The 25,942-nt window shown below is 45.5% G+C and overlaps 1 protein-coding gene and 1 long non-coding RNA gene across 3 annotated transcripts; both read left to right on the top strand.

Moving 5' to 3' along the window:
- The first annotated feature begins 10,288 nt into the window (after positions 1–10,288).
- On the top strand, positions 10,289–25,603 carry LOC140374052 (uncharacterized). The gene is made up of 3 exons (XR_011929058.1): positions 10,289–10,798; positions 13,359–13,710; positions 24,358–25,603. It is a non-coding gene; the product is annotated as an uncharacterized lncRNA (long non-coding RNA).
- On the top strand, positions 13,894–21,716 carry mgat1a (alpha-1,3-mannosyl-glycoprotein 2-beta-N-acetylglucosaminyltransferase a). 2 transcript variants are annotated; one of them, XM_072460826.1, is made up of 4 exons: positions 13,894–14,479; positions 16,425–16,595; positions 19,052–19,267; positions 20,355–21,714. In XM_072460826.1, exons 1-4 carry the CDS (start codon positions 14,240–14,242, stop codon positions 21,051–21,053), a joined length of 1,326 nt encoding a protein of 441 aa, XP_072316927.1. In that variant the 5' UTR covers positions 13,894–14,239; the 3' UTR covers positions 21,054–21,714. The 2 variants fall into 2 exon arrangements, with proteins under 2 accessions (XP_072316927.1, XP_072316929.1); XM_072460828.1 differs by lacking the exon at positions 16,425–16,595 and having other exon boundaries at positions 13,895–14,479; positions 20,355–21,716.
- Positions 25,604–25,942: the final 339 nt, after the last annotated feature.

Genomic DNA, 25,942 nt, shown 5'->3' with positions numbered 1-25,942 from the left:
GAGAGGAATGTTAGACCTGTGTTAGAGCTGTGTGAGAGCTACGTTAGAGCTTTGTTAGAGCTATGTTAGAGCTGTTTGAGAGCTATGTTAGAGCTGTGTTAGACCTGTGTGAGAGCTACGTTAGAGCTATGTTAAAGCTGTGTGAGAGGAATGTTAGACCTGTGTTAGAGCTGTGTGAGAGCTACGTTAGAGCTTTGTTAGAGCTATGTTAGAGCTGTGTGAGAGCTATGTTAGAGCTGTGTTAGACCTGTGTAAGAGCTATGTTAGAGCTGTGTTAGAGCTATGTTAGAGCTGTGTTAGAGCTATGTTAGAGCTGTGTGAGAGCTATGTTAGAGCTATGTTAGAGCTATGTTAAAGCTGTGTGAGAGGAATGTTAGACCTGTGTTAGAGCTGTGTGAGAGCTATGTTAGAGCTGTGTTAGAGCTATGTTAGAGCTGTGTGAGAGCTATGTTAGAGCTGTGTGAGAGCTATGTTAGAGCTATGTTAGAGCTATGTTAGAGCTGTGTGAGAGCTATGTTAGAGCTATGTGAGAGCTGTGTGAGAGCTGTGTGAGAGCTATGTTAGAGCTATGTTAGAGCTATGTTAGAGCTGTGTTAGACCTGTGTGAGAGCTACGTTAGAGCTATGTTAAAGCTGTGTGAGAGGAATGTTAGACCTGTGTTAGAGCTGTGTGAGAGCTATGTTAGAGCTATGTTAGAGCTATGTTAGAGCTGTGTGAGAGCTATGTTAGAGCTATGTGAGAGCTGTGTGAGAGCTGTGTGAGAGCTATGTTAGAGCTATGTTAGAGCTGTGTGAGAGCTGTGTTAGAGCTATGTTAGAGCTGTGTTAGAGCTATGTGAGAGCTATGTTAGAGCTGTGTGAGAGCTATGTTAGAGCTATGTTAGAGCTATGTTAGAGCTGTGTGAGAGCTATGTTAGAGCTATGTTAGAGCTGTGTTAGAGCTGTGTGAGAGCTATGTTAGAGCTATGTTAGAGCTGTGTGAGAGCTGTGTTAGAGCTGTGTGAGAGCTATGTTAGAGCTATGTTAGAGCTGTGTGAGAGCTGTGTGAGAGCTGTGTTAGAGCTGTGTGAGAGCTATGTTAGAGCTATGTTAGAGCTGTGTGAGAGCTATGTTAGAGCTATGTTAGAGCTATGTTAGAGCTGTGTGAGAGCTATGTTAGAGCTATGTTAGAGCTGTGTTAGACCTGTGTGAGAGCTATGTTAGAGCTTTGTGAGAGCTATGTTAGAGCTGTGTTAGACCTGTGTGAGAGCTATGTTAGAGCTATGTGAGAGCTGTGTGAGAGCTATGTTAGAGCTATGTTAGAGCTGTGTGAGAGCCATGTTAGAGCTGTGTTAGACCTGTGTAAGAGCTATGTTAGAGCTTTGTTAGAGCTGTGTGAGAGCTATGTTAGAGCTGTGTGAGAGCAATGTTAGAGCGGTGTGAGAGCTATGTTCGAGCTGTGTTAGAGCTGTGTTAGAGCTATGTTAGAGCTGTGTGAGAGCTATGTTAGAGCTATGTGAGAGGAATGTTAGACCTGTGTTAGAGCTGTGTGAGAGCTACGTTAGAGCTTTGTTAGAGCTATGTTAGAGCTGTGTGAGAGCTATGTTAGAGCTGTGTTAGACCTGTGTGAGAGCTACGTTAGAGCTATGTTAAAGCTGTGTGAGAGGAATGTTAGACCTGTGTTAGAGCTGTGTGAGAGCTACGTTAGAGCTTTGTTAGAGCTATGTTAGAGCTGTGTGAGAGCTATGTTAGAGCTGTGTTAGACCTGTGTAAGAGCTATGTTAGAGCTGTGTTAGAGCTATGTTAGAGCTGTGTTAGAGCTATGTTAGAGCTGTGTGGGAGCTATGTTAGAGCTATGTTAGAGCTATGTTAAAGCTGTGTGAGAGGAATGTTAGACCTGTGTTAGAGCTGTGTGAGAGCTATGTTAGAGCTGTGTTAGAGCTATGTTAGAGCTGTGTGAGAGCTATGTTAGAGCTGTGTGAGAGCTATGTTAGAGCTATGTTAGAGCTATGTTAGAGCTGTGTGAGAGCTATGTTAGAGCTATGTGAGAGCTGTGTGAGAGCTATGTTAGAGCTATGTTAGAGCTATGTTAGAGCTGTGTTAGACCTGTGTGAGAGCTACGTTAGAGCTATGTTAAAGCTGTGTGAGAGGAATGTTAGACCTGTGTTAGAGCTGTGTGAGAGCTATGTTAGAGCTATGTTAGAGCTATGTTAGAGCTGTGTGAGAGCTATGTTAGAGCTATGTGAGAGCTGTGTGAGAGCTGTGTGAGAGCTATGTTAGAGCTATGTTAGAGCTGTGTGAGAGCTGTGTTAGAGCTATGTTAGAGCTGTGTTAGAGCTATGTGAGAGCTATGTTAGAGCTGTGTGAGAGCTATGTTAGAGCTATGTTAGAGCTATGTTAGAGCTGTGTGAGAGCTATGTTAGAGCTATGTTAGAGCTGTGTTAGAGCTGTGTGAGAGCTATGTTAGAGCTATGTTAGAGCTGTGTGAGAGCTGTGTTAGAGCTGTGTGAGAGCTATGTTAGAGCTATGTTAGAGCTGTGTGAGAGCTATGTTAGAGCTATGTTAGAGCTATGTTAGAGCTGTGTGAGAGCTATGTTAGAGCTATGTTAGAGCTGTGTTAGACCTTTGTGAGAGCTATGTTAGAGCTTTGTGAGAGCTATGTTAGAGCTGTGTTAGACCTGTGTGAGAGCTATGTTAGAGCTATGTGAGAGCTGTGTGAGAGCTATGTTAGAGCTATGTTAGAGCTGTGTGAGAGCCATGTTAGAGCTGTGTTAGACCTGTGTAAGAGCTATGTTAGAGCTTTGTTAGAGCTGTGTGAGAGCTATGTTAGAGCTGTGTGAGAGCAATGTTAGAGCGGTGTGAGAGCTATGTTCGAGCTGTGTTAGAGCTGTGTTAGAGCTATGTTAGAGCTGTGTGAGAGCTATGTTAGAGCTATGTTAGAGCTGTGTGAGAGCTATGTTAGAGCTGTGTGAGAGCCGTGTGAGAGCTATGTTAGAGCTATGTCAGAGCTGTGTGAGAGCTATGTTAGAGCTATGTTAGAGCTGTGTGAGAGCTGTGTGAGAGCTGTGTTAGAGCTATGTTAGAGCTATGTTAGAGCTGTGTGAGAGCTATGTTAGAGCTATGTTAGAGCTGTGTGAGAGCTGTGTTAGAGCTGTGTGAGAGTTATGTTAGAGCTATGTTAGAGCTGTGTGAGAGCTATGTTAGAGCTGTGTGAGAGCTATGTTAGAGCTATGTTAGAGCTGTGTGAGAGCTATGTTAGAGCTATGTTAGAGCTGTGTGAGAGCTGTGTGAGAGCTGTGTGAGAGCTATGTTAGAGCTATGTTAGAGCTATGTTAGAGCTATGTTAGAGCTGTGTGAGAGCTATGTTAGAGCTATGTGAGAGCTGTGTGAGAGCTATGTTAGAGCTATGTTAGAGCTGTGTTAGAGCTATGTTAGAGCTGTGTGAGAGCTGTGTTAGACCTGTGTGAGAGCTATGTTAGAGCTGTGTGAGAGCTATGTTAGAGCTATGTTAGAGCTGTGTGAGAGCTATGTTAGAGCTTTGTTAGAGCTGTGTGAGAGCTATGTTAGAGCTGTGTGAGAGCAATGTTAGAGCTGTGTGAGAGCTGTGTGAGAGCTGTGTGAGAGCTATGTTAGAGCTATGTTAGAGCTATGTTAGAGCTGTGTGAGAGCTATGTTAGAGCAGTGTGAGAGCCGTGTGAGAGCTATGTTAGAGCTATGTCAGAGCTGTGTGAGAGCTATGTTAGAGCTGTGTGAGAGCTGTGTGAGAGCTGTGTTAGAGCTATGTTAGAGCTATGTTAGAGCTGTGTGAGAGCTATGTTAGAGCTATGTTAGAGCTGTGTGAGAGCTGTGTTAGAGCTGTGTGAGAGTTATGTTAGAGCTATGTTAGAGCTGTGTGAGAGCTATGTTAGAGCTGTGTGAGAGCTATGTTAGAGCTATGTTAGAGCTATGTTAGAGCTGTGTGAGAGCTATGTTAGAGCTATGTTAGAGCTGTGTGAGAGCTGTGTGAGAGCTGTGTGAGAGCTATGTTAGAGCTATGTTAGAGCTATGTTAGAGCTATGTTAGAGCTGTGTGAGAGCTATGTTAGAGCTATGTGAGAGCTGTGTGAGAGCTATGTTAGAGCTATGTTAGAGCTGTGTTAGAGCTATGTTAGAGCTGTGTGAGAGCTGTGTTAGACCTGTGTGAGAGCTATGTTAGAGCTATGTTAGAGCTATGTTAGAGCTATGTTAGAGCTATGTTAGAGCTGTGTTAGAGCTGTGTGAGAGCTGTGTGAGAGCTGTGTGAGAGCTGTGTTAGAGCTATGTTAGAGCTGTGTTAGAGCTATGTTAGAGCTGTGTTAGAGCTATGTTAGAGCTGTGTGAGAGCTGTGTTAGAGCTGTGTTAGAGCTGTGTGAGAGCTGTGTGAGAGCTGTGTTAGAGCTGTGTTAGAGCTATGTTAGAGCTGTGTTAGAGCTATGTTAGAGCTGTGTTAGAGCTATGTTAGAGCTGTGTGAGAGCTGTGTTAGAGCTGTGTTAGAGCTGTGTTAGAGCTGTGTGAGAGCTATGTTAGAGCTATGTTAGAGCTGTGTTAGAGCTGTGTGAGAGCTATGTTAGAGCTGTGTTAGAGCTGTGTGAGAGCTGTGTTAGAGCTGTGTGAGAGCTATGTTAGAGCTGTGTTAGAGCTCTGTGAGAGCTGTGTAAGAGCTATGTTAGAGCTATGTTAGAGCTGTGTTAGAGCTGTGTTAGAGCTGTGTGAGAGCTGTGTAAGAGCTATGTTAGAGCTATGTTAGAGCTGTGTGAGAGCTGCGTAAGAGCTATGTTAGAGCTATTTTAGAGCTGTGTTAGAGCTGTGTGAGAGCTATGTTAGAGCTATGTTAGAGCTGTGTTAGAGCTGTGTGAGAGCTGTGTAAGAGCTATGTTAGAGCTATGTTAGAGCTATGTGAGAGCTCTTCTATACTATGTCTGTTACAAAGTGAATCACACAAACAGGAAGTGACACACATGTGGCTGTGAGCTCATTTGAATGTGGCTTGAACATAATTTGAATAATCAAATGAGCTAAACAATAATGGTTTAAACTCTGTGACTCTCGTGGGTTTGACTTCTCCAACGTCGGACGCTAAAAGATGAAATTGGTCGACGCAACTTTTCATTTGTAACATTTTTAACACCAAACGTGCCACAAACACCTTTATTTTGTCAAATAAATTGTGATCCGTATATTGAACTTGGAGGTTTGACGACAGTAAAACTTTCTTCACTGCCACGTTATGATTATGAAAATATGAAAATTCATTTTGATTTAGTTTCACGAGGATTTGAGTTGATGCTTTGTTCGGTTCTAAAAGTCCCGATTGTTTCACGACGAGCTGCTTATTCAAACACACACACATTTATAACATTCAGATGCATTTGTACTTTTAATAAGACCGGAACACTAACTTTAGGTCTGCAATGTGACGTTATGGCTGCCATGGTAACAACAGACACGGCAAGTTTATTCGTAGAACACACTTTGTACACAAGACAATTCAATAAAAAATGCGTTAAAATCACAAATAAAGACGTGAAAGAGACGAAGTCGTACGTCTGATATAATTTACTTTAATTTGAAGTTAAAAGTTTTGCATTTGGACCAATCCAGCAGGAGCCCTGATTATGCAAAAATAATAATAAATACAAGTATAAATGTTACGTTAGACATTCTGCAGCAGTCTATCGTTTTGTAGTCACCAATGTGGTTCGGGGGAAAAAATACAGACAACCGTCGTCTCTTTGGTCTGAGGGAAAAAGCAACACTACTGACCATTTATTGCGCATGCTCATTACAACACAACAACACATTCACTGATCACGCAGGTAACACATGGCTTTGCTCCATCTGCAAGTATGCTCAACACTCCCACTCAAAGACATGTGTATAGTTCTCATATAGTAAACAAAAATATATAACCCCAAAATAAAACACTTGGCATACTGGCAAAGTTCTAAACATTTCAAAACAACTTTAAAATAAAACATTTGGTATATTAGCAATGTTCAACATTACTTCCCAAACAAATATCCCTTAAAACTTTCAAACTTAGCTTTTGTCAAAGGCTTGGTAAGGACATCAGCTACCATGTTTGCAGTAGGGCAATATTCTATACATATTTTACCTTCTGCGTGTGCAGACCGTACAAAATGGTACTTTATGTCTATATGTTTGCTTCTCTGTCTGCAAACTGGGTTCTTTGATAAAGCTATCGCCCCCTGGTTGTCCTCAAATATCTTGACTGGTGTATGCTGGTTACAACTATCTATTCCTCCAAGTAGTTGTACAAGATACATACTTTCTTGAGTAGTGGCTGCTAGCGCCATATACTCAGCTTCGCATGTGGATAATGCTACCGTTTGCTGTTTTCTGCTCTTCCATGATATAACTGGACCATTCTCAGTTAAGCTGAAACAGTATCCAGTTGTGCTCCTCCTGTCATCCATATCGGCTGCCCAATCAGCATCACTGTATCCCTCCAGCTGTAATGGGCTTTCCTCACATTTCTGGTAGTGTAGTTCTTGATCCATAGTACCCTTTAAGTACCTCAGTATGTGTTTCGCTGTAGCCCAATGCTGTTGCTTTGGTTCTGCTAGGTATTGAGATAGTTTACTAACAGCCCAGCTCAGGTCAGGTCTTGTACATGTCATAATGTATATCAAGCTACCTACTATCTCTCTGTATCCTGTTGAATCAATAACTTCACCCTCACTGTCAAAGTTTAACTTTTGCTCACATGGGGTGGATCTCGGTTTGCATTCGGACATTCCAAATTTCGCTAATATCTTCTCTATGTGTCTCTTTTGGGTCATTTTGATTTCTCCATCACTCTGTCTGAAATCTATACCCAGGAAGTATTTAAGTGGACCCATATCCTTCATCTTAAATCTTCTCTTCAACATTTCCTTCACATCACTGAGTAAGGTGTTGTTACTCGCTGCTATGATTAAATCATCCACCCATACTAACAAAATCACTTTCTCATTCTCAGATTTTCTGCTGTAGACACAATGATCAGCATCATTTTGTACAAAACCGTTCTCTGTAAGGTGATCATGTAGTAACATATTCCAGTTACGCCCGGACTGTTTTAAACCATACAATGACTTGTTGAGTTTACACACTAAGTGTTCCCCTGTCTTTGATTTGATTTCAAAACCTTCCGGCTGTTCCATATATACCTCACAGTCCATTGGAGCATGGAGGTAAGCAGTCTTCACATCCATTTGGTGTAAAATAAGATCCTCCTGTACAGCCACCTGCATTAATGCTCGTACAGAGGTCATGTTGGCTGTTGGTGAAAAAGTCTCTGTATAGTCAATTCCTTCCACTTGACCATAGCCCTTTGCAACATATCTGGCTTTACAAGTCTCAGATCCATCTGGGCTCTCTTTCACTGCATATACCCAGCGACCTCCCACTGCTTGCTTGCCTCTTGGCAGTGGGGTCAGAGTGAAAGTTTCATTCTCTGTCAAAGAGTTCATCTCCTCTTTCATCGCATCAGCCCACATTTTTGACTTTTTAGAGTCCATTGCCTCTCTAAGTGTTTTAGGAACATCATAAGCTACTCTGTAGAAATAATCTACATTCTCACTTTCGTCATTGTTACACTCAACTTTACACTGGTACTCCTTAAAGTATTCTGGAGCCTTTCTCTGTCTTGTAGGGTATCTCCTTTCTCCCTCTTCTTTCTGAGTACTATCTGTCTGGGTCGGACCTGTCTCAGCAGCCTCTTCAACAATGGACCCTTTACTCTCTTCAGGCTGTCTCTGTCTCTGACCCTGGTTGACTCTCTTCTGAGGTGTATTTACATAACTCTCAATGTCTTCCCCCATGTCACAATCTGTCTTGGTCTGGTTATCTGTGCCACCTTTGGTGATACATTTTACCAGCCTATGTTTTAGGACTTTTCCTGTCTCAGGATAATACACATTATATGCTGGACTATATTTGTCAGCCTACAAGGATCCCCTTGTTGCATCTAGAGTCTAGCTTTTTCTTATCCTGCTTGTAAACATAGCATTCAGAGCCAAATATCTGCATGTTGGATAGGTTAGGTGTTTTTCCTGTAAAAACACGGTAAGGTGTCTGCTCTAGCCGCTTACTGTAGCACCTGTTGCGGATTTGGGCTGCTGTTTGTACAGCATATGTCCATAATTGCTTTGGGAGGTTACTCTCCAATAGCATGCATCGTGACATCTCAAATAAGGTTCTCCACCCTCTTTCGGCAGTCCCATTCTGATGAGGTGAGTAGGGTGCACTCTTCTCGTGCCTTATCCCATTACTCCTAAGTAGACATTGAAACTCTTGTCCGGTAAACTCTGTGCCGTTATCTGACCTTATGCACTTTACCTTTCCATATGGGGCTACATCCGCTATGAATTTTTCTGTAGCTTTTGTCGTGTCACTTTTTGTTTTAATGAAGTATGGAAATATCATCCCACTGCAATCATCAGTAAATGCTATTGCATATCTGTACCCATCTTTATCTGCTGGTTCTATAGGACCGCATAGGTCTGTGTGTACAAGCTCTAACACAGCTGTGGCTTTAGAGTCTGCCTGTCGGTTTCTGCTTTGTGTGAATTTGCCCTGTGTGCATATTTCACATTTTTGGTTGGATTTGTCATGTTTCCCTTTTATAGACATTCCTTCAACCACCTTTTCTAATTTTGCAACATCATCAAAATTGCAATGACCAAGTATCCTATGCCACGTTTGAATGTCATGACACCCATATACTTCATCAACATTTTCATCTTCTACTGTGCTAAGGTAATACAGCCTACCATACACGTCCATTTTGAATTCGGTACCATCCTTGTGGACCAGGCAGTCATTACCGTCCTTAAAGTGGACCTCAGCTCCGTTGGCCGTCGCTGCTTTAACTGAAAAGATGTCCTGTGGAAACGATGGGATGTAGAGTGCCTGTTTGAGAATCGTTTTCACTCTTCGTCCCTCGCTGTCCAACAAGTAGATTTCAGCATCTCCCCTCATTTTCGCCATCCCGCTCACCTTGGATCCGTCGGCAAGCTCGATCATGTGGTCCTCAGGTCTGAAGCTCTTGTCAACTGTTTTGAACTTTGTGGCGTTGTTGATCATGTGTGTTGTGGCGCCGCAGTCGACCATGAGACCTTTCTTGTTTCCTCTTTGTGTAGAGCAGTCACTCATCTTGAAGAAACAAAAAGATGTAGGCTCTGCCTCCGTCTCTCCATCAACTTTCTTCACATGGTCACGGCCTCGTCCTCGATATTGTCCCCTTCCGCGCTGTGTTGTGTCCCATTTTCGTTCCTCTTTTCTCAACTGGTATCCGTCCGGACATGTCCTGGCCATGTGTCCCTTTTTACCGCACGTGTAACATTCAACATCAGCCAGGACCATTTTCTTTCCTCTTCCTCTTCCTCGTGACCTTGTTGCCCAACTAGTCTTCATCACGTTGTCTTCATCAGCATTCACGTCACTCTTCCCATATTTTTCAGTACTCTCATAACTTCGCAGTTTCGTTTTAAACTCGCTGAACGTTACAGTGTCATTTGTCTGGGTGATGTGCACGACGAATGGCTTGTATGAATCAGGTAGCCCTTTAACTACCATCGCTATCTGAAGCCCATCACTAATGTGCTCTTCTGCTCTTCTCAATGACGTGAATATAGTCTCTGCTCGAATAATATAGTCAGTTACCGTTTCATTGCTGGTCTTATGAAGCGAGGAAAGTTCACAATATAAACTCACAACGCGAGGTTTGTCCTTTCCAGCGTAGTGTTCGCGGAGAATATTCAGCGCTTTTCTTCCGTCTCTTTTCGCGTCTCTCATTACCAATGACAAGCTCTTGTTGTCCAGACATTGCACAAGCTCTGCATATGCCTCGCCGTTCTTCGTCTCATCTTCCGCCCAAGCATCTTCGTCCTCCTCATCTATCTCCGGGTCTTCCGAGATAACTCCTCTGAGGCCGCGTAACTCCATATGCGCGAGGAACCTCGTTTCCCACAGCTCGTAACTTTTCTCTTCGCCGTCGAATAAAAGTCTGAACCACTTTTGGCCTACTTGACTGGGCCCATAACCTGTTACGTTAGACATTCTGCAGCAGTCTATCGTTTTGTAGTCACCAATGTGGTTCGGGGGAAAAAATACAGACAACCGTCGTCTCTTTGGTCTGAGGGAAAAAGCAACACTACTGACCATTTATTGCGCATGCTCATTACAACACAACAACACATTCACTGATCACGCAGGTAACACATGGCTTTGCTCCATCTGCAAGTATGCTCAACAATAAATATGAATAAAAACGTATTGAAATATATTTGTATGGTTCACATTTCTTACATTTTTTTTACACGTAAAACTGTCAAATAAAATGAATAAAATCAAGTCATCAAACAAACGACAAAAAGTTCCAGCGTGTTACGTAACTCGTCAAGATGACAGGTGGGCGGGACTTCCTGCCGGAGATCCCGGAAGTTGTCGTGTTACTTTTCCTCTCCTCCTTCTCCGCCTCCTTCAGTCCGCGGCCGAAAAACAAGACAAACTACCGCGTTTCGCCCGCGTCCCGCAGCCGCGCGTCCAGGACACGTCCCCGCGCGTCGGGACGAGCTTTTGGCGGAAGTGTCTTCGTTTGTCACCGGGAGGAAAGAGTCCGGACATGGCCGAGAGTCTCCGGAGCAGAAGTGGACGCAGCGCGGGCGAGCGAGCGTCAAACTCCGGGGCGTGTGTTTAACTTGCGCCGGTTCCGTCGTGAAGTCCCCGGTCACTCCCGTGTGTTTGAACCGTGTTTCCTCCGGTTCAAGTGCGATCAGCCGCGCGGCAGCCACAGGTGAGGCAAATATCGATCCGTTTCTCCGGAGGCGCGCGTCACGAGCCCAACGACTCCTTTTCCACCGAAACATTACGCCAACTCTTATTAACGAGGCGAAACGTCCCATTTACCCATTTACACGAGAAGAGCGCGTGTCACCACCGCACACACACACACACACACACACACACACACACACACACACACACACACACACACACACACACACACACACACACACACACACACACACACACACACACACACACACACACACACACACACACACACACACACACACACACACACACACACACTGAACGAACACACACACACACACACTGAACGAACACACACACACACACACTGAACACACACACACACACACACACTGAACACACACACACACACACACACACACACTGAACACACACACACACACACACACACTGAACACACACACACACTGAACACACACACACACACACACACACACACACTGAACACACACACACACACACACTGAACACACACACACACACTGAACACACACACACACACACTGAACACACACACACACACTGAACACACACACACTGAACACACACTGAACACACACACACACACTGAACACACACACACACACACACACTGAACACACACACACACACTGAACACACACTGAACACACACACACACACTGAACACACACACACACACACTGAACACACACACACACACACTGAACACACACACACACACACTGAACACACACACACACACACACACTGAACACACACACACACTGAACACACACACACACACTGAACACACACACACTGAACACTGAACACACACACACACTGAACACTGAACACACACACACACACACACACACTGAACACACACACACTGAACACTGAACACACACACACACACACACACACTGAACACACACACACACACACTGAACACACACACACACACTGAACACTGAACACACACTCACTCACTCACACACCCCGCGCACATACACACGCACTGAACACACGCACCGCACACACGCACACACACACACACACTGAACACGCACACACACACACACACACTGAACACGCACACACACACACACACTGAACACACACACACACACACACACACTGAACACGCACACACACACACACTGAACACGCACACACACACACACACACTGAACACACACACACACACACTGAACACACACACACACCGCACAAACGTGTTTTGCCTTGACCCGTGACCTTTACCTTTTACGCAGAGAAACAAACTTCACACGAGCTCAACAAACACGTTAATGATTGAAAATGTGAAGTCACTCAAAGTCAGATCTAAACCAGGACTAAACCAGGACTAAACCAGGACTAAACCAGGACTAAACCAGGACTAAACCAGGTCTAAACCAGGTCTAAACCAGGTCTAAACTAGGACTTAACCATCGAGCTTTTTCCCAGCATCAAAATGAGCCAAACTTTTGATTGTTTTCCTTTGCCCCAGTGGGTTGGTCACATGTCTGGTCAAACGGGCTCGACGGGTTCCGCTCTGACCAAATACAAAACACGCGGCTGCGAAGAAGGTAAAGAATAAGAAGATGCCACCGCCTACTGAAGAAGAAGACTAATAACAGTCTCATTATCGATGGAGAGATTATTCTTTCGATGAGTTGATCAGAACTCTGAGGCTGAAGTTGACGCGTCGTTGCGATTAATCGAGGAGGGTCAATCGAGGAGGGTCAATCGAGGAGGGTCAATCGAGGAGGGTCAATCGTAACTAAAGAGGAGGTTAAAGCCGCACTATGTCACGTTTCTTGCATTTATTCAATGATAGGTTTGTCTCCATGGAGATTAATGCCATAGTAACGGATATTCTAGTTCCATTTGTGTAGTGAACGTTTTAATTGTTAGTGTCCAGAACTAATGATGTAAATGAAGACGGTCTTCATTTACATCATTAGTTCTGGACAAACAAAAATATATATTTTTAAAATGCTGTAGTTTTTCCACAAAAATATATAAAACGATATCTTCAAAAACCAAAACAAAGAAATTATCGTGGCTATTTTAGAAGCAAAATAATTATTTATTTGTTCAATATCCAGCATACAAAATAGACCTAAATTGAAAGAACCTTTTTCTGGCGATTTGTCACTTTTAAATTAATTTAGTCTTTCAGGAAGTTGAGTTTGGTAAAGCCACAAACCTGAGCAAATGCAACATTTATAGAGTAGGATAAACATCTGAGTTCCCAGACTCGATCGGCACATTTAGAAAGACTCTTAGATGAGTTGAAACCTAAAATGTCTCTTCTGCAGTGGAATCCTGCTGGACGAATGAGGCATTACACCGCTCACACACAGGTCGTTTCGTGTGTGTGGATGTGAACGCTGGAGTCTGGTTTTGGAGCGACACTTTTTTATAGCGACAGCAGAAGTGAAACAGTGACCTGTCTGACCCGTCTGACCTGTCCGACCCCTCTGACGTCTGACCCCTCTGACCTCTGACCCGTCTGACCCGTTCTGTGTTTTGTCCTTTTCTCTTTCCAGACTCGGCTGCAGTTTTCAGTTTGAGGAGCGTCCGCCTTTAATCCTACAATGCTGCGTGTCTTTCGCTCGTCTCCTCCTCCCGCGGCGTTCGCTCACATTCGAATAACCGAAGACGTTTGTCTATAACACTCGTCACTGACTGCCCTGCCCACAAACTGCCCCGCCCACACCCCCACTAACGCCACATCCTGTTTGTTTGTGTTTGACCGGGCCACGCCAAGTCAGACGCCGGAATTAAACCAAGATACGGCCTTGGAACGGCACTAAAAACACTGGGACTGAACCGGGACTGAACCGGGACTGAACCGGGACTGAACCGGGACTGAACCGGGACTGAACCGGGACTGAACCGGTGTCACCTATACCTATACCTGGTCTATACCTATACCTGGTCTATACCTATACCTGGTCTATACCTGGTCTATACCTATACCTGGTCTATACCTATACCTGGTCTATACCTGGTCTATACCTATACCTGGTCTATACCTGGTCTATACCTGGTCTATACCTGGTCTATACCTGGACTTGAAGAGGTTTAAAACAAGACTAAAAATAGGATAGACAGGACTAAACCAGGACAAAATTAACATTAAAACGGAAATAAAAGAAGACAAAAAAGGATTAAAACTGGACTAAACCAAGACTATAAAAAGAGGACTAAACCAGGACCAAGTCAACGAGGCCAGACTGGTGTCAGACACTTCCACGTTCCAAAAACAGATTAGATCAGATGTGAGTTAGTCTCGTGTGAAATGGGTCGTCTTTAGTCAAATAAAAGTCCCATTTTTAGCACAAAACCCAGAACTAAATGCCTATGATCGTCACCCGGTCAGTGGAGACCCCGCCTTGGCCCCGCCCGCTCACCCTCTCCCCGCGCCATGATCCGAAAGCGCTCCGTCATCCTGCTGGGGACGTTCCTCTTCGTCTCCTGGAACGCCGTGCTGGTGCTGCTGCTCTGGAGGCGGGACCTGGCGCCGCAGGGGGAGGAGCCGCCCCCGAACCAGGAGCCGCTGCGCCACGACGACGTGATCCAGGACGTGCTCAAGATGGTCGACACGTTCGAGGCCGAGCTGGAGCGGCAGAAGGACATCCTGCTGCAGATCAAGGACCAAAAGCTGGTACGCGGGCCTCGCTTTGGGGCCCAGCCTTTAACTGCAGTCTCCATGTGACAGTGACAAAAGAAGCATAATCATAATCATAATCATTAGCAGAGTACTTATTTAGAATCTATAATTGGTCTTGGAGCTTACGTCTTCTCTAACATCGAACTGAACTAAAAATCCTCAGCTTCATTTATTTTTACAATATTGCGCTGTAAAAATATTGTTACAGACACTAATTATTGAACCATGAGTCAGTCATAATAATTCTCGTTTTTTAAATTAACGAACACAGAGAAAGAGAAACGAGATCAGAGACAGGGCAAGTATCAGACATCCTGAGGCTCGAACGCAGTAATGGGAACTTTGACATGTGGTTATAAAGAAACCAGACACACTTTCCCAACAGAATTCCCTCCACACATGTGATCCTGTGCTTCTCCAGTGAGACGTACTTCTACTTTCAGAATAATAATAATCATGCGATATTAGGTCTGTCCTTTTGAAAAATACTACATTTTGAACATTATTATAAACTTGTTTTTTTCCATTTAGGCCTTAGTTCTTTTATTACTTGGTTTACGGATCCGCCGCACTTAGATTATTGATTTCTACGCAAAATAGCATTAGATTAAATGTAAAAAGCAATTTCTCGCCAAACTCCTGCGGCGGTCTGACGGGGCTGCTCCGAGCTGCTCTGTCCCTGCGCGCAGTCCCGGCGAGAGCGCGCGCGCCCGTTTGCCAGCTGCAGCGCGCCGTGCCAAATCATTTTAAACCCGTTAAACATATTTTCTTCAGCGCATTTTGCCGTGACTAAAGGGTGCACACTCAAGCGTCAGTTCTGTCTGTCTAAAACACGCTAAATCTACTGTTACTATGTATCTATTATATTATTGACTGTTACATCCGCCTGCGCGCCGCGTCTCCCCCCCTCCCCCTCTCCTCCCGTGGTGCGTTTTCTTTTGAAATTGAAATTATATTTACATTTATGTTTCGCCCGCCTATGCAATATATTTCATGAAAAAATCCGTAAACCAAGTAATAAAATAACTGCGGCTTTACATGAAGTTAAAATGATAAATCGGAGCGTTTCTCAGTTTGGCTTGTGCTCGAGTCTCTTCACATTTACTAAACTAAAGCACGACCTTCATTCAAATGCGCTCGTGCAGTAAAATCTGACGCTGGGAACAGTAAAACGCCGCGTGACGAGTGCAAACACGTGGCCTGATGGAGGCGCCGGAGAGGGAAACGATCCGGCCGCGTGCGTTTAATCAAATGTGAGCGACACTGGATCCTTTTGAAGCAAAGTCCGGCGCGTTTCCCAGCAACGTGCACTTTGTTTGTGATAATACAAATTAAAGATAATAATCGTGACTTTTTTTCCCCCCTTTTTAAATTTTATTTTAAAAACATTTTAAAACACAAAACAGACAAAATTATAATTAATACTTATACAAAATATATAGAAAAAGACATCTACAAACAAAAGACTCGATAATGAAAAAGATGGATTCAAATCAAAGTCAGTCAAATATGTCAATTTTTCAAAATTAAAGTGCCCATGACCAGTTTTTACGCTGTTTTAATTTGGACTTTATTTGGTGTATTTATACCTGTTGTACATTTAAATGAGTTTTACACCGATCGAGCAGGTATTTATGAAGAAAACGTTGAAAAATTTGTAGAAAATGACCGGAAGTGACATCACACCAGAAACACAAAGAATTTACTCAAAGAAACAACTTTTTTGACTCTATAATCATTGTGACATTAGATGAGTTTTGGCCCAGTGTTTTCTGGGTAATTTCCTTCTGTGATGTCATCAATTACAAGTGAAATTATAAACCTAAAAGCTGTGCTATTCTTTGAATTTTTTTTTTTAAAATAATAAGCAACATTTTAAACATATAAACGTAAGTGTGCTTCAGTTGGACCTGACACAGTTCTGGCTCCTCCCCCTCAGCACCTGCTGTACCCGCACAGAGCCTTTAACCGGAGCAGCCCGCTCTCGCCGCCGCTCGCCGTGATCCCCATCCTGGTAATGGCGTGTAACCGTGTGACGGTGCGCCGCTGCCTCGACAAACTGCTGCAGCACCAGCCGCCGGACAAGCTCCACCCCATCATCGTGTCACAGGTACGACCAAGACACGCCTTTAAACACGCCTCCCAGGTGACACGTGCACCCAAGACACGCCTTTAAACACGTGTCACGGGTACGACCAAGACACGCCTTTAAACACGCCTCCCAGGTGACACGTGCACCCAAGACACGCCTTTAAACACGTGTCACGGGTACGACCAAGACACGCCTTTAAACACGCCTCCCAGGTGACACGTGCACCCAAGACACGCCTTTAAACACGTGTCACGGGTACAACCAAGACACGCCTTTAAACACGCCTCCCAGGTGACACGTGCACCCAAGACACGCCTTTAAACACGTGTCACGGGTACGACCAAGACACGCCTTTAAACACGCCTCCCAGGTGACACGTGCACCCAAGACACGCCTTTAAACACGTGTCACGGGTACGACCAAGACACGCCTTTAAACACGCCTCCCAGGTGACACGTGCACTGAAGACACACCTTTAAATACATGTCACGGGTACGACCAAGACACGCCTTTAAACGCGTGTCACGGGTACGACCAAGACACGCCTTTAAACGCGTGTCACGGGTACGACCAAGACACGCCTTTAAACGCGTGTCACGGGTACGACCAAGACACGCCTTTAAACACGCCTCCCAGGTGACACGTGCGCCGAAGACACGCCTTTAAAACATCTTCTCTTAAAGGAATAATAGAGGATGTGAGAACTCAAGCGACTGTTAGTCCATTTTTTTAAATGCGCATGCCCACCCTCCTGTTGTTTCCAAGAGGCCGCCTCCCATCAGACCTGGTGCGTGAGCAGCAACAGCTCCACCTCTACACGTGTGTTTATTAGCACGAGGATCACATCATCTCTCGTCTCAGATTTCCGTCTCTTCTGAGCTCGATCAGTCTTTCTCTGCGTCATGTTCTGTAACTGAAGGAACTCACTAAACACACACAACATATCAACCACGCATGTGCAGCCATGGAAACGTGCTGCTATGGGAACGAGGCTGCAGGTGTGCAGTAGCACGCAGGGAATGACAGACATGTGGGAGAACTACTCGGCTGGCCAGACTCAGATTGTGCCCCAAAAAATCCTCTATTATTCCTTTAATTATGATCCAAAATTGACTTTTTGATTGATTAGTCCAGTTTCCCTCTCTGTGGTCAGGACTGTGTGTGTGCATGTCCAGTTTCCCTCTCTGTGGTCAGGACTGTGTGTTTATGTCCAGTTTCCCTCTGTGGTCAGGACTGTGTGTTTATGTCCAGTTTCCCTCTCTGTGGTCAGGACTGTGTGTGTGTGTATGTCCAGTTTCCCTCTCTGTGGTCAGGACTGTGTGTGTATGTCCAGTTTCCCTCTCTGTGGTCAGGACTGTGTGTGTGTATGTCCAGTTTCCCTCTCTGTGGTCAGGACTGTGTGTGTATGTCCAGTTTCCCTCTCTGTGGTCAGGACTGTGTGTGTGCATGTCCAGTTTCCCTCTCTGTGGTCAGGACTGTGTGTGTGTATGTCCAGTTTCCCTCTCTGTGGTCAGGACTGTGTGTGTGTATGTCCAGTTTCCCTCTCTGTGGTCAGGACTGTGTGTGTGTATGTCCAGTTTCCCTCTCTGTGGTCAGGACTGTGTGTGTATGTCCAGTTTCCCTCTCTGTGGTCAGGACTGTGTGTTTATGTCCAGTTTCCCTCTCTGTGGTCAGGACTGTGTGTGTTTATGTCCAGTTTCCCTCTCTGTGGTCAGGACTGTGTGTGTGTTTATGTCCAGTTTCCCTCTCTGTGGTCAGGACTGTGTGTGTTTATGTCCAGTTTCCCTCTCTGTGGTCAGGACTGTGTGTTTATGTCCAGTTTCCCTCTCTGTGGTCAGGACTGTGTGTGTTTATGTCCAGTTTCCCTCTCTGTGGTCAGGACTGTGTGTGTGTTTATGTCCAGTTTCCCTCTCTGTGGTCAGGACTGTGTGTTTATGTCCAGTTTCCCTCTCTGTGGTCAGGACTGTGTGTATGTCCAGTTTCCCTCTCTGTGGTCAGGACTGTGTGTTTATGTCCAGTTTCCTTCTCTGTGGTCAGGACTGTGTGTGTATGTCCAGTTTCCCTCTCTGTGGTCAGGACTGTGTGTGTATGTCCAGTTTCCCTCTCTGTGGTCAGGACTGTGTGTGTGCATGTCCAGTTTCCCTCTCTGTGGTCAGGACTGTGTGTGTATGTCCAGTTTCCCTCTCTGTGGTCAGGACTGTGTGTGTGTATGTCCAGTTTCCCTCTCTGTGGTCAGGACTGTGTGTGTATGTCCAGTTTCCCTCTCTGTGGTCAGGACTGTGTGTGCATGTCCAGTTTCCCTCTCTGTGGTCAGGACTGTGTGTGTATGTCCAGTTTCCCTCTCTGTGGTCAGGACTGTGTGTGTTTATGTCCAGTTTCCCTCTCTGTGGTCAGGACTGTGTGTTTATGTCCAGTTTCCCTCTCTGTGGTCAGGACTGTGTGTGTTTATGTCCAGTTTCCCTCTCTGTGGTCAGGACTGTGGTCACCAGGACACTGCTGCTGTGATCCAGAGTTATGGGGCCAAAGTGACCCACCTGAAGCAGCCGGACCTCGGGGACCTGCCCGTGCGACCCGAGCATAAGAAGTTCCAGGGCTACTACAAGATCTCCAGACACTACCGCTGGGCTCTGAACCAGGTGTTCAGGACGCTGGGGCACTCGGCCGTGGTCATCGTGGAGGACGACCTCGAGGTGAGGGACATGGGCGGGGTTTCAAGCGGTCAGCGTTGCTAGAGCAGTTAGCGTCACAACTTCTGAATAATAATCCTACAGATCGGACAGTGTCGCTGTCTGGATGTTCACAAATGAGGCCAAAAGTTTGGTCTTTGCATAAAAACGCCACAAACTGAAATAATCTGCACATCAAGGACTCTATCAATTTTATTTGTTTTGTTCGATTTTACTTTTTGATCAAAGTTAGCTTTAGCATTGAGACACAAAGAGCTAACTTTATGAACTCACAAACCCTCTGGTTAAGTGTCCTCCTCATTTATAAAGTCTTTAACCTGTTGTTAGCGCCCTGTCCCCACCTGCTGCGCCCTGTCCTCCTGCAGTGCCCTGTCCACACCTGCTGCGCCCTGTCCTCCTGCAGCGCCCTGTCCACACCTGCTGCGCCCTGTCCACACCTGCTGCGCCCTGTCCACACCTGCTGCGCCCTGTCCACACCTGCTGCGCCCTGTCCACACCTGCTGCGCCCTGTCCACACCTGCTGCGCCCTGTCCACACCTGCTGCGCCCTGTCCACACCTGCTGCGCCCTGTCCACACCTGCTGCGCCCTGTCCACACCTGCTGCGCCCTGTCCACACCTGCTGCGCCCTGTCCTCCTGCCGCCGCGCCCTGTCCACACCTGCCGCCGCGCCCTGTCCACACCTGCCGCCGCGCCCTGTCCACACCTGCCGCCGCGCCCTGTCCACACCTGCCGCCGCGCCCTGTCCACACCTGCCGCCGCGCCCTGTCCAATGTCCACACTTGCCGCGCCCTGTCCAATGTCCACACTTGCCGCGCCCTGTCCAATGTCCACACTTGCCGCGCCCTGTCCACACTTGCCGCGCCCTGTCCACACTTGCCGCGCCCTGTCCACACTTGCCGCGCCCTGTCCACACTTGCCGCGCCCTGTCCTCCTGATCCGTCAGAGTTTAAAGAGATGTAACTAAAGAGTGTTGTTTCCAGACGCTCCTGTGATAAATACTTTTACTTTGACTGAAATATGAATATTTGTATGTCTAACTCGCTGCAGTAGTATCAGTTATAGCGTGTCATGCCTCTGTCTCTCCACCAGGTGGCCCCAGACTTCTTCGAGTACTTCCGCGCGCTGCACCCGTTGCTGCGTGCGGACCCGAGCTTGTGGTGCGTGTCGGCGTGGAACGACAACGGGCGCGAGGGCTTTGTGGACCCGGGCCACGCCGACCTGCTCTACCGCACCGACTTCTTCCCCGGTTTGGGCTGGATGATGCTGAAGGAGGTGTGGGACGAGCTCGAACCCAAGTGGCCAGCCGCCTTCTGGGACGACTGGATGCGCCAACCCGAGCAACGCAAGGACCGCGCCTGCATCCGCCCCGAAATCTCCCGGACCATCACGTTCGGGCGCCAAGGCGTCAGCCTGGGCCAGTTCTACGACAAGTATCTGAAATTCATCAAGCTCAACTCTCAATTTGTGCCTTTCACCAAACTAGACCTGAGCTACTTGAAAGAGGAAACATATCGAGTCAAGTTTGAGAAGGACGTGTACAGCGCCCCGTCTGTGTCGTACGAGGACGTGAAGCAGGGCAAGCTGACGGGGCTCGGTCCGTTCAGGCTGCAGTACTCCACCAAAGACGCCTTCAAAATCATGGCCAAAAACCTGGGCGTGATGGAGGACCTGAAGTCGGGCGTGCCCAGAGCCGGTTACCGCGGCGTCGTGAGCTTCGTCTCCAGAGGGCAGAGGGTTTACCTAGCGCCGCCTGCTGGGTGGACGCGGTACGACCCCACGTGGAGCTGAGAGCGGACCGCTGGTTCTGGACTCGACCGCTGGTTCTGGACTCGACCGCTGGTTCTGGACTCGACCGCCGGTTCTGGACTCGACCGCCGGTTCTGGACTCGACCGCCGGTTCTGGACTCGACCACCACTTCTGGACTCGACCGCCGGTTCTGGACTCGACCGCCGGTTCTGGACTCGACCACCACTTCTGGACTCGACCGCCGGTTCTGGACTCGACCGCCGGTTCTGGACTCGACCGCCGGTTCTGGACTCGACCGCCGGTTCTGGACTCGACCACCACTTCTGGACTCGACCGCCGGTTCTGGACTCGACCGCCGGTTCTGGACTCGACCGCCGGTTCTGGACTCGACCGCCGGTTCTGGACTCGACCACCAGTTCTGGACTCGACCGCAGGTTCTGGACTCGACCGCAGGTTCTGGACTGGATTTTACGGCCTGAAAATAAGTAACGAGCGTTTGTTTGTTTGCTACAGCGAGATGCGAAGCGACTTTGCTTTTAAGACTTTGTCACTCGAGATCGACCGATATGTTTGTGGTTTTTTGTGGCCGACGCTGATTTCTTTTTCTTTTCAAACCAAAGCAACTTAAAACCGAATGAACGAGTCACAGTTCAGGCTGGAGGAGGAGTTCAGGCTGGAGGAGGAGGAGGAGTTCAGGCTGGAGGAGGAGGAGGAGGAGTTCAGGCTGGAGGAGGAGGAGGAGGAGTTCAGGCTGGAGGAGGAGCCAAGACAATATCACAATATTAAGAATAATATCTAAACGACTTTATGCCAATGACACGAGCAGGAAAGTCCAATAAAATCCACTTTTGTTTAAAAAAAAAAAAAGTGCTTTGCAACAAATTAAACCAGAAAGAATCCAGAGATTTGGGTTTTTCATGGCAAATTTGAGCTGACTTTCCCCCAAATAAATATTATTATTATTAAATATTGCACTTCTCTGTGTAATAAACGCATAAAGAGGAAAAATAATCTCACCAGAAATGATCCACGGTCTCGTTTTAGTGCCCAGCAAGTTCATAGATTAATCGCAACTAATCGATGATTGAGACGACTCGTCGCGGACTAATCTGACTCTAGAGCGTTTCATGACTCGTACGAAGCAGGAATTGCATCAGAATGACAGAAAACACTTGAACTTTTAGTGTTTTTGATGTGAAACTCGGGCTCCGCTTGGTCTGTGTCAGGCGTCGTCGCGGTCGGATGTTTTCAGGCCTTTTGCGTCCTAAACAATCAAATCGATCGACCGAGAAGTTCAACCTCCATTCTGATGCTGAGGAAAGTGCTCGAGTTCGATACCGAGTTCGATACCGCGACGATCATTCAAAAAATGTCCTCTGTAAACTGTTCTGAATGTGTCTTCTGAGCCGGGGGAAACGTGCCAAAACCAGAGAAAAACACTTGTCTTTGAGGGTCGAATGTCCGCGGGAAATCGTCTTTCGCAAACGCTCAAGTTCACTTTTTAATGAGTTCATCGGAGTCCATTATGTGCCTTTTATTAACGTTCAGTTTCGTTTTTTCTGTCGATGCAACTTTTTCTTTTTCTGCAAATGTCCAGTGGTGGAAAAAAGAGTCAAAAGTACAGCAAAAAAAAAAAAACTTAACGTTTTGGAGTTAAATTGGAGATGAAAAGTATTTCAACAGATTTGGTTAAATGTTGTGATTTTGATCAAGATTTGTGCTGATTTTTAAAGGTGATTTCAAGCAATTTAGATTTTTTTTTTTTTTTTTAATGTATTTTTTGTTTTTGCTCAAAGTCGGGGCTTGAACTTGAAAAAACCCAAAAAAAACCTTTGGCTTAAAATAACTCCTCCAACCGTGAAAAGTACTTTTACTTTGCTGTCCAGCGGCGTAAAAGTAAAACCCACAGACGGAGTAACAAGTTTTAAAAGTACTGCACTTTTGCTGTTGTACTTTTGATACTTTCCACCACTGCAAATGTCGGTTCAGAAGTCAAAGTTCAGGTTTGAGTCACAGAACCAGTTTGAGTTTGTCCAGAGTTCCCACACGTCCTGGAAAACCTGGAAAACTATCAAAATTGTCCTGGAAAAACCGCACATCGTCTTTGAAAATACGTGATTTCTCTGCGTTTTTGTTGTTGTTGCTTCTCTATAAGTGAATGTTCGTGGATGGATTTACAGTTTCTAGAGTTTTAGTTTGACCTCTTCTGAACGTGAATAGTGCCTCGTCAAGAAACTCGCCTGAAATCCAGCATGAAATTCCACCGCGGCGTCAAACGGATCGTGAGAACTCGTTATTTGCGTTTGGCTGATGTCAAAGATAAAACGAAAAAAGGGGGAAGTTTTATTGCTGTGGTTTGGATATATCGAAATTTACCTGCAAAATGTGTGAAAAATGCTGCAAAAAGAGCTGATTATGAATAAAAATGAGAAAAAGTCACGATGTAAACAGGTTACAGGTAAAAGGTGATTTTTCTGCACTTTTTGGGACTCGTGTGACAAACTTTTCACGTTTTTCTGATCGTTAAACCTCGACTAACGCCTTTTAAAGACACGTTTGAACACATTTTTATATCTGAATGTAAATGTCCGAGACGATGGCGTGGGAACTCTGTAAACTCTGTGCCAAATTGTTCAAGTCAGAATAATTCAATGTTTAATCAAAGCAGCAGAAGTGCCTCCAAAGCTCCGCCCCATTCACATGTTTTCTTATCAAAAAGGCGGGGCCAGTTTGACGCTAACGATGGCGTAATTATGTGTAGTTATGTAATTATGTAACTGAAAAAATTATATTCAAATTCAGAATGAAGAATAATCTAGTTTAAATGAGCAGCTGTTGTTGTTTTTGTTGTTATTGTGGTGTTTGGTGGTTGTTGTTGTTATTTTTGTTTCTGCCAAAAATCACTCAGGTCTTTTTTCTAAATGTTTATCTTTAACTCAGGTGCGTTTACATCTGCGCACGGCGACCTGGACCTGGACCTGGACCTGGACCATTTCTACGATGCTAAATTTGGACTAAATAAACCTGGACTTTAACTTGAACTAAACCAGGTTTGCACTTTGAAAAAAGTGGGACTAAACTTGGACCTTAACCTGAGCTAAACTGGAGACTAAACTGGAGACTAAACTGGAGACTAAACTGGAGACTAAACTGGAGACTAAACTGGAGACTAAACTGGAGACTAAACTGGAGACTAAACTGGAGACTAAACTGGAGACTAAACTGGAGACTAAACTGGAGACTAAACTGGAGACTAAACTGGAGACTAAACTGGAGACTAAACTGGAGACTAAACTGGAGACTAAACTGGAGACTAAACTGGAGACTAAACTGGAGACTGAGCAGGGATCAGCGTGAACCCACTCTTATGAGAGAAAACTGCTGTAAATTCAGATTTCTATTTTTATACAAAGTGTAAAGTGCACACGACATTCATCCGAGCGTTCAGTGCAGAGAGCCTCTTTTCCGTGCGGCGAGAGTCTCTTTTCTGTGCGGCGAGAGCCTCTTCTCTGTGCGGCGAGAGCCTCTTTACTGTGCGAGTCTGTCGTTCTTCTGTATGACATGAGCGGAGGCGTCTGGGGAGAGGGCGGTCAGACACATGGTTAAAGGTCCTACATTATGCAACGAGTTCTTCAATTAGAACCTTTCAGCTCTAAAAACGCACCTGGAGTAAAGTTTTGTTACATCTGGTCATTTTTTGTTCCCTTTTTGGTCATTTTAACATCTGACCTCAGCTCGACACATTCACCACCTCGTGATGTCATCAGCTGATATTGACTAAACGTGACTAGTCGACTATAAAAAGTTGTCGTATTTTAATCCTCGTTATCTGGACCAAACTCGCTCTAAAACACATGAAATCACCTTTTAGAACAAACACGGTCATTTTTAAATCAAAATGACAAAAAAGTTTCACGTTTTCAACAATAGAAGTTTCAGTCTCTGTTTACACCTTTTTATTTGGCTAAAATGTATTTTAAAAGTTTGCGTTCAAGAGAAATAATCATTTGTCTTTGTGTCTTTATAATTGTGTAAATATGTGTTTTTTTTTCACAAATTTGCAACTTTTGTCTTAATTGTCCCGTTCCAAATCTCGTAAAAATGCATGTTTTGCATTTTTTAAACTCAAATTGATGTCATCTTAGTTCTCTCCATAAGTCGCCTTAATCACGTCATTCACTTTTACTGCTGCGGCTACTGCTTTTAGCCTCATTTAAAAACCGCTTTACTCCTCAGACTCATGTTTTTTCCGTCTTTCGCACAAACATTTCTTAATTTTATATTCTCGTTATTTTACATCGAGAAGAAACACATAATGCACAATTTAGAGCCTTTAATGCTGGAATTGTTCTGGTTTGTTTTGTCTTTCGCCATAAAACGATGAAATAAATGGACGGATTCTGACATTTCCCTGACCGCGCTCGAGGAGGAGGCGTCTGGGGAGAGTGCGGTGGACCACAGACGGCTGCAGTCGCCCACTTTCCTCCCTCTTGTTTTGCCTTGTCTAAACTTCACGTTTTCCGTCTGTAAACGTTTTTCTTGCACATTGATAAAAGACATTTGTCTTTCTATATTTTTGAAATAAACTCCACTTCTGGGTTTTGTCTTCTCTTCTTTGGCGTGTGTTATTTTTTGTTTAGTCCACGATGCGACACATGACGAGCACCGGGAGGCGTTCAGTTTCACCTTTTTGAATTAAAATAACATAAAATGATTAAAGTTGATCGTCATTTCACATTTTATTTGCGGTAAATGGCAATATGGATCTAAAACGGCTCAGAAATAGAAACCGGTGGATCCACTTCCTGCTCAAATCTGCACGCTGAGAAGCCCCGCCTCTGCACGCTGAGAAGCCCCGCCTCTTCACACTGATAAGCCCCGCCTCTTCACACTGATAAGCCCCGCCTCTTCACACTGATAAGCCCCGCCT

The sequence above is a fragment of the Eucyclogobius newberryi genome, unplaced genomic scaffold, assembly GCF_026437365.1.
Source record: "Eucyclogobius newberryi isolate DKJ021-1_F unplaced genomic scaffold, fEucNew1.0.hap1 SCAF_3, whole genome shotgun sequence".
NCBI lineage: Eukaryota > Metazoa > Chordata > Actinopteri > Gobiiformes > Gobiidae > Eucyclogobius > Eucyclogobius newberryi.
Note: the sequence above shows the minus strand (reverse complement) of the source record. Positions and strands in the feature narration are given on the sequence as shown.

Bases quoted from the DNA above. Each gene is read 5' to 3' on its own strand.
- mgat1a (XM_072460826.1), top strand. From the start codon at position 14,240: ATGATCCGAAAGCGCTCCGTCATCCTGCTGGGGACGTTCCTCTTCGTC. The intron at 14,480-16,424 runs GTACGCGGGCCT...CCTCCCCCTCAG, and splicing joins AGATCAAGGACCAAAAGCTG to CACCTGCTGTACCCGCACAG. The intron at 19,268-20,354 runs GTGAGGGACATG...TCTCTCCACCAG, and splicing joins TCGTGGAGGACGACCTCGAG to GTGGCCCCAGACTTCTTCGA.